The sequence below is a fragment of the Austrofundulus limnaeus genome, unplaced genomic scaffold, assembly GCF_001266775.1.
Source record: "Austrofundulus limnaeus strain Quisiro unplaced genomic scaffold, Austrofundulus_limnaeus-1.0 Scaffold39, whole genome shotgun sequence".
In the NCBI taxonomy this organism is placed as follows: domain Eukaryota; kingdom Metazoa; phylum Chordata; class Actinopteri; order Cyprinodontiformes; family Rivulidae; genus Austrofundulus; species Austrofundulus limnaeus.
In genome coordinates this window covers 1,193,713-1,202,037 of record NW_013952441.1, presented here as the reverse complement: position 1 = coordinate 1,202,037, position 8,325 = coordinate 1,193,713, and the positions used below count along the sequence as shown (strand labels likewise).

General features: G+C 39.2%; 2 protein-coding genes across 2 annotated transcripts in view; both read left to right on the top strand.

Moving 5' to 3' along the window:
- Positions 1-113, top strand: part of uros (uroporphyrinogen III synthase) — a gene marked incomplete in the record, with an annotated part of 9,108 nt that extends 8,995 nt beyond the window's left edge. The window contains 1 exon segment of the mRNA XM_014007046.1: positions 1-113.
- A 206-nt stretch (positions 114-319) lies between these two features.
- mmp21 (matrix metallopeptidase 21) lies at positions 320-7,532 on the top strand. Its single transcript, XM_014007044.1, has 8 exons — positions 320-622; positions 696-853; positions 1,755-2,595; positions 3,963-4,102; positions 4,185-4,326; positions 4,397-4,654; positions 4,726-4,898; positions 6,636-7,532. Exons 2-8 carry the CDS (start codon positions 707-709, stop codon positions 6,939-6,941), a joined length of 2,007 nt encoding a protein of 668 aa, XP_013862498.1. The 5' UTR covers positions 320-622; positions 696-706; the 3' UTR covers positions 6,942-7,532.
- The last annotated feature ends 793 nt before the right edge of the window (positions 7,533-8,325 follow it).

Here is an 8,325-nt window from a genome sequence, read left to right as displayed (position 1 = left end):
GAGCAGTAGCTACAAAAACCATGATTTTGTGCAGAAAAGTGACATTTTTGTCATTTTCTCTGAGCACTAGTTGGTAAACCTTAATATCCAAATATTTGAGGTTTCTTCTTAATAATGACGTCAAAAATTCCTCATTAGAATAACCTGAAAATAGGGTTCAGACTAAATCAGGGGGTTAACCTGATTAGGAAGGCAAATCTCTGGAGCCGCTCATGATATCAGGATGATCAATGGAAATTTAAAAATGCGCTCATTTTGACCAAATTTCACTTATTCCTCAGTTTGATGTGATGGGTCGCATTTGAGTTTAAATTTGCACAGAAAATGTCAAAAACTGTGTCAACATTAACTTTTTTTAAACTAAGTGTAAGTAAAGTGATTTATTTTTGACAATAAAGATTGATCAGAAAAAATGAGTGTTTTTCTGTGTTTGGAACAGGTGTTGTCCAAAGTTTATTTTCGCATGTTTTCCTGTTGAAAGAGCAGCTTTTCTTCCTCTCTCCWCAGCGTAGTGACGGCTCATTAAAGTCACCGGAGTGTGAATAACACGTCCCTGAAAACTGATGGGAGTCTGAACGAGTTGACTTTTCACCCTGAGCTGAGAAAAGTGTGGCGGCGTCAGGTGGGCGTGGAGACGCTCCGGGTTTAAAGCTGAGCCGCCTCGGCTTTGATCACATTCTTTTTCTTTTACAAAGATAAGGACACGATGCTGACTTTCATCCAGCTGACCGCTTTGCTGCTTCTGACGAACTCGAACGTCGCTGAGAAACTTTTCCACAGCCGGGATCATTCGGACGTGCAGACGCCACAATCTCACCGAGCTGCTGTTGTAACCRATGAATTAAAAGCAGAGGTAAGTTTTGATCGCCTGTGTGTTTGTCTGTTAGCAAAATATCTCATGAGTCTTTGGAAGAATTGTAATGAAACTTGCAGAAAGTATTCATCAGATGTACAGCTATAACCAATTGGCTTTTGGAGGCAGTTTAATTGAATATGACTACCACAGCCACCTAATTTTAAAATACACTAAAATGGCTATAACTTGTTCATTTTTAAATATATTGAGCTAAAATTTAGTGTGGTAGTAGCTGAGAGTCGTACACAACGCATATGCCAAGCACTGCACCTTCAACAATACATTTAATTAAAGTGAAAGCATTTACTATTAGGAGTCAACTCTGTCTGTTAGCAAAATATCTGAAGAGTCACTGGAATGATGTTAATGAAACTTGCAAAAAGTAATCATTAAGTGTACAAATATAGCTGATTAACTTTTGGAATCAGTTTAATTTAATATGACCACCACAGCCACCTTATTTTAAAATACACTTAAATGGCCATAACTCATTAAGTTTYGCAGATATTTAGATAACATTTTGGTGTTGCAGTAGCTGAGAGCTGCACACAATGCATAATTCAAGCACTGCACCTTGAACAATACGTTTGTTTAAAATGAAAGGGTTAACTATTAGGAGCCGACTCTGTTTGTCTGTTAGCAAAATATCTCATGATCCACTGGGTTGATTTGACTGAAATGTTCRTAAAGTAATCGTTCAGTTTACATTTACAGCTGATTAAATTTTGGAGTTGATCCAATTCAATTTGGCCGTCGCAGCTAGTCAACATTAACCAACACAAAATTGGCTATAACTCTGGCACTTATAAAGAAATCCAGCTTAAATTTGATGTGTAGTAGCTGAAAGTTATAACATGACTTTCTGAAGTGATGGGTTAATCATTTAGTATTGTTTCAGTTATTTCTCTCTAGATACGGGTTCATCAAGCCAGTTAACTGGGAGGAGGCCCAGCTGGAGGATCCCGACTCAGACCCAGATGACTTCCTGGATGACCTACAAGCCAGAATCCAGGAGGGGACCTCRGTGCTTCATTCGAGGGACAAATCTCAAATTGGTCATCACGATGTCTTCAAAAGCCAAGCCGAGAATCGAGCATTTATTTCAGCCCTTAAAGAGTTCCAGAGGGTGTCAGGTCTGGTTGTCACAGGTGTGTTTGATGAGGCCACTAAGGAGGCGATGAACAAACCGAGGTGTGGGGTCCCCGACCAGAACATGGACCTGAACGCCCCTGTGGAACCYGAGAACAATCAGACTGATAGTTTTGACAAAACTGACAGCAACAACACAAGTGACCTCTTTAGCTCCGGCAATTACTCTGAAGATGACCTATTTGGTTTTAACAACACCGAAAGTTTCCTCGTGAATATTTCAAACGACACRAACTCGAATACGTCGATGAACATCAACAACACCAGCGTGGATGGTGAAATGGGAAAYGTTGGCGGGAACACGAACCAGAGCGGAGCAGTCCGGCGCAGAAGGCGTCACCTCGCCTTCCTCGTGTCGGGGAGGCGTCGGAAGAGGGACCTGGCTGAATCCGGATTCATGGCCTTTTCCAAGACGGTGCTGAAGTGGCGGCTGATCGGAGAAGGCTACAGCAGCCAGCTGAGCGTGGAGGAGCAGAGGTATGTCTTCAGGTTGGCCTTCAGGATGTGGAGCGAGGTGTCGCCGCTGGAGTTTGTGGAGGACGTGTGGTCGCCGCTGGAGGATGTTGACATCAAGCTGGGCTTTGGCACAGGTAGACAATTAAAAAAAAAAAAAACAGAAATGTATTAAATGCCAAGTGTAAATGTAAATGTTAAAAATGACACAACACATTTTCATTATTTAGCTCACTTTCTGAGAGTAAAATCCTAGTGTAAATATAAAATCCTTGTAAAACTTAAATCTTAAACATTGTAGGTAAATGTTGAAGTTTACATTTAAGAATTTCAGAATGGAATGCAGCCTTTGCCTTGGGTGCCCAACTCTTGTTTTGACATCATCATCCTGAGACAAAAGCTAACGCTGCTAWCAACACAACTACTGCTAATGCTTAAAAACTTCAAACTTGCAGTTGCGGATGGTGTCCAATCAGCAAATGAAATGCCTGACCACAGGTGTCATCCATATTGTTTCCAATGAACACATTTTGAATTTAAAATTTAAACACTATCTTCAGCTGCGTTAGCAGCATTAGCGTTTGCTTTTGTTGAAGGATGATGATGTCACAACAAGAGCTGAGCGCCATTGGCAAAGGCTGAGTTCCATTCTGAAATAGTACATTTAGCCACATTTAAGATTTAATTTTTAAATTTAGATTTAGGATTTAACTTTTAGACATAACATTTAACATTTAAATTTAGCATTTAGTAAAAATTAGCAAAATGTAAGAACAGTGAGCTGATTAACAATAAAATCTTAGTGGAAAATATGTTTTAACTAGAATTTTACACTCAGAAAGTGTTGAGCTAAACTTAGCAATGGTAGTAGCTGAGTTATTATCAGTAAGTTAAGTTACARATGTAGACTAATATGCCACATTTAAAAAAAACAAATGTTCAGTATACATCTCCATCTTTAGTTGTTGTGTTTAAGTACCTGTGACATTCCTTTCTTTCAAAAACAAAAAGTCAAAGAAAGCATCTTTATACTTAAAAAATTGCAATTGTACACATGATTTTACCCATTTTGCCACATAACTAGCCTATTTTCTTTTGAATTTGGCTCAAAGTGAAACAGGAAGTGACATCAAAGGGGAACTAATTAATAAAATAAACTCGCTGGTCTCTGTTTATTAAAACAAAATAATCTCTTTTATAGCGATTAAAAATAATCTAAAGAAACATCAGATTCTTCTCTAAAGTCTGTGTTGTTAGCTTTTGCAACAACGCTCTGTTTACATGCAGACATTCCCCTTTGACATCACTTCCTGTTTCTTCACATGCAAATATCTCAACAACCGTTCATCTCAGCGACGTGAAATTAGTTTTGCAACATGGTATCAATGGGATCTTTCCAAAAAYGCATTCRTGTTTRTTACAAAAATTTGAWGTCACAGGMACTTTAAATACTTCCCTGCAGAAAGAAACCAGCTCAAATGTATGGTCTTTGCTCTCCGCACAGGGAGGCATCTGGGCTGCAGCCAGAGGTTCGACGGAACGGGACAGGAGTTTGCTCACGCCTGGTTCCTCGGTGACATWCACTTTGACGACGACGAGCATTTCACTGGCCCCAACTCTCACAGTGGAATCAGCCTCCTCAAAGTAAGCGTGTATCAAATTATGAGCAATCAAAAGAAAAGCTGAAGAGAACAGACAGACAGAACTTGAATTCTCTGCCTGTTAGGTGGCGGTTCATGAGATCGGTCATGTTTTGGGTCTACCCCACACCTACAGACCTGGATCTATAATGCAGCCCAGCTACCTGCCTCACGAGTCAAGTTTTGAGATGGACTGGATGGACAGAAAGGCAATACAACATCTGTATGGTATGGGATGATCTCATAACTCATCAACACAAACCGATTTGTGATTTGACCAGAAATCATTTTATTCCAGGTGCGTGTAAAGGTCGATTCGACACGGTGTTTGACTGGATCCGAAAGGAGAAGACGCCGTACGGAGATTTGATCGTCCGCTTCAACACGTACTTCATGAGGGATGGCTGGTACTGGCTGTATGAGAACAGGAACAACAGAACACGTTACGGCGATCCGGTTGCGCTGCAAATCGGCTGGCATGGCCTTCCCAGTGATGGTGTTGATGCACATGTACATGTGTGGTCCAAAAAGAGAGATGTTGTTTACTTTTTTAAAGGTCAATTAACCATTTGTTTGAAAACTAGAGGTTATTTGACTCTTTGTGTTACAGAGTTATTATTTTTATAGGTACTCAGTTCTGGAAATATGATAATGAGAACGACCAGGTGTTCATAAAGGACTCTGATGGTCATCGGTACCCGAGGCTGGTTTCTGAAGGTTTCCCTGGGGTGCCCAGTCCCATCGACACAGCCTTTTACGACAGGAGAGACTCCCACATCTACTTCTTCAAAGGCACTCAAGTAACTGTTTTACCTTTAACATTTAATGAGAGCTTAAACTCTAAACACAAGCACAGCAGATATAGAGTGGGGTTGGGTTGTGGGGAGGGCCTCAGAGTTTGTTCTTTCAAAGAAATTCTAAATCTGCTCAGAATACATAATTTAAGTTTAATTTAACAGACTACGTTATATTAAGTTTGACAAACCTGTCCCATTATTGAGCAAAATCATTTAAACATTTGTTTAGATATAAAAAAGTTCAAATTGTGTTTTTGTGACAGACTGTAACAAAAGCCCTAAAGATCCAAAATAAATGAGAAAAGCAGCAAAAATACAAATAACATTTTTCAAGGAGTTTCAGAAACTCAGGGGAACTTTTGATCCAGATCCAAGCAAAATATAAAGAAATTATGATGGCAGTTGGTTATACAGACTGGTACATAGATAGTACTTAAAGCCTATGTATTTGGTACACACTGGGTACGTACTTTGTATTACCCTTGTACATACCAACTACACATATGGTTTGTACCTGGTGGGTACTGATACGTTACATAAAGGGTGCATATTTTATACTAATGGGATAAGACCTTGGTTCGAGTTTGGTACTTATAGGGTACATAATTGGTACTTATGGGGTACATAGTTTATACAACCTTTTTACTTGTGAGGCATGCCCTACAAACTTGTTACGGGAACCATATTGATACAAACTTGGTGCTTACAGGGTACATATTGGTACAAATTTGTTAGTTACAGAGTACTTAATTGGTACAAGATTGGTACTTATTGGGTATGACGTTTATACAAGTTTGGTACTCATGACGTAAGTCCTAAAATGTGTTAGTATACATATYAGTACAAACTTGTTATTTAATGAGTACATATTGGTACAATTTGTTAATTACAGTGTAAATATTGGTACAGACTTGATGCTTACGGGGTACACATTGGTACAAACTTGTTACTTACAAGGTACTTCTTGGTACAACTTGTTAGTTACAGTGTAAATATTGGTACAGAGTTGATGCTTACGGGGTACATATTGGTACAAACTTGTTACTTACAAGGTACTTCTTGGTACAACTTGTTAGTTATGGGGTATACATATTTGTACAGACTTGTTACAGTGTGCATATTGGTACAAACTTTTTATTTACAGGGTACATGTTGGTACAATTTGTTAGTTACAGTGTAAATATTGGTACAGACTTGGTGCTTATGGGGTACATATTGGTRCAAACCTGTTACTCACAAGGTACTTCTTGGTACAACTTGTTAGTTAGGGGGTATACATATTGGTACAGACTTGTTACTTACAGTGTGCATATTGGTAGAAACTTGTTATTTACAGGGTACATATTGGTACAATTTGTTAGTTACAGTGTAAATATTGGTACAAATTTATGCTTATGGGGTACATATTGGTACAAACTTGTTAGTTAAGGGGTACATATTAGTACAAACTTGCAGGATATATAATTGGTACAAGATTGGTACTTTATAGGTTACACAAGCTTGGTACTTACAGGCTACTTTCTTAGTATTAATGGTAATTCAGGGTAAGTTTTGGTACATAYCTGGAAGCCAAGTCGCAGCTTAGTACCAGATTTAACTTATACTTATACTTAACCCAAATACTCTGCTGTAATTGGTATTACTGTTTTATCAACATTATAAAATACTCCACTCATTCAGACAGAAACGTTGCGTTTTCTCTGTGATTTGTTGTAATTAGACCAATTTCTGTCCAAACAGGTGTTTGCATTCAGTGTGGAAACCAGCAGCTTGGCAAGGGGCTTCCCCAAAACCATCAGAGACGTTTTCCCTCCAGTGGAGAGAGGAGACCATCCAGACGGCCACATCGACGCTGCCTACTTCTCTTACACCCACAGCGCCATCTTCCTGCTCAAGGGCACGCGCTTCTGGCARGTAGCGGGCAGCCGCCAACGCTGGCGCCGGCCCTTGCTGCCTCGAAACGGCTTGTTGCCACACAGGGAGGTGGACCAGCAGTGGTTTGACATCTGCAACGTTCATCCCACTGCTCTGAAACTGACCCGCTGAGTGCACAGAGATGGATTAAACCACGTAATGAACTCATTCACCTGTAGGTAAATGTGCTCCCACGGGTTTCAGGACATTCGTTGTTTAATTTTTTTTATTTTTGTGTGTGATAGTGTGTAGAGACAAAAACAACTWTTTTGTTGGCTTATTTTCACAGAAAGGTGCGAGTGTTTGATGTAACAGCTTCTGTTTACTTTAATTTTTCTCCTTAGAGACGTTGAGTTTGTTTGCACAAATCATTTTTTATGTGTTTTACTGTATGGTTCAGATGTTTTCTGGTGTATGGGTGAGCGTTTATTTGAGTTTTTCCTCACAAGCAAATAATTTTACTTTAACTTGTCAAAATAATTAATTTATTTTAGGAAATTATGCTCCAGGTGGAGCCCAGATGAGTATCAATGTGCTGCAGGTGCTCCACAGGCAAAACAAATKAATTTAAATAGAAATCAATTAAAATAAAAAGTGTTACCGCACATTAAGAGGAGAGTTATTCCTCTCAGATTTAAAGAGGGGAGCATTAAAGAGACCATTGTGAGGTTCTGTAAAAAAAAAGGTTCTGAACAATAAATCTGTTGTTTTATGTAACTATGAGCAGTTTCAGTGTGGAGAATTRTTGCAATATTTATAATAAATATAGAAGTCAATTATTATTCAGGATACATTAGTWGCTGCAGGAATTTATTAAAGATTAATAACAAAACTAATAGATGAAATTTTTGATCTGAGTCTTTATCTMCTAATCTTCAGCATCCTGAAGGTCTTTGTTCTCAGCAGCTGAATGACTGTTGCTTTTGCACAAACTGTTGCAAAGCTCCTGTTTTTTTTTACTTTAAGTGTCTTAGGATTTRTTGAAAGAGATCAATCGTGCAGACGGAGCACGAGCTGCAGCCTGAGAGAGAAACCCCCCCGAGTCCCAGCGGTAACARGAATCCTCATGAGATCCTCCTCAGGAGCCGGAGAATGGGATGAAACTCCCGCAGCACATTCAGATGTCAAATATCCCAGAACTCTTTCAAGAACATGGAAAGAACTGGCGGCGCTGTCACTTCCACTCCGTCACAAAGCGGTGAGGCAAACACTGAGGTAAATCCTCCTCCTTCCAGCGGAGAGGTTTGCAGGGACGTTTCTGCTTTTGTCAGAGAATTATTGGAACAAAACTGCTGCTCTTTCAAAATCCTCATTCTGGGATTTTCTACATCCTTCATATAAAAATTATGCACATTAWGAGTGCTGACTTTTTTAAATAGAGATGTCATCATTTCTATATTCATTTTTTTAAGTTAGAGCTGATCTGTGACAGCTGTAGAGCTGTAAGATTGCAAAATGTAGAGTGGCTTTAACAATAAGACAAGAAGTTAGCTGGAGGTGGCTGAGATGAAGATKT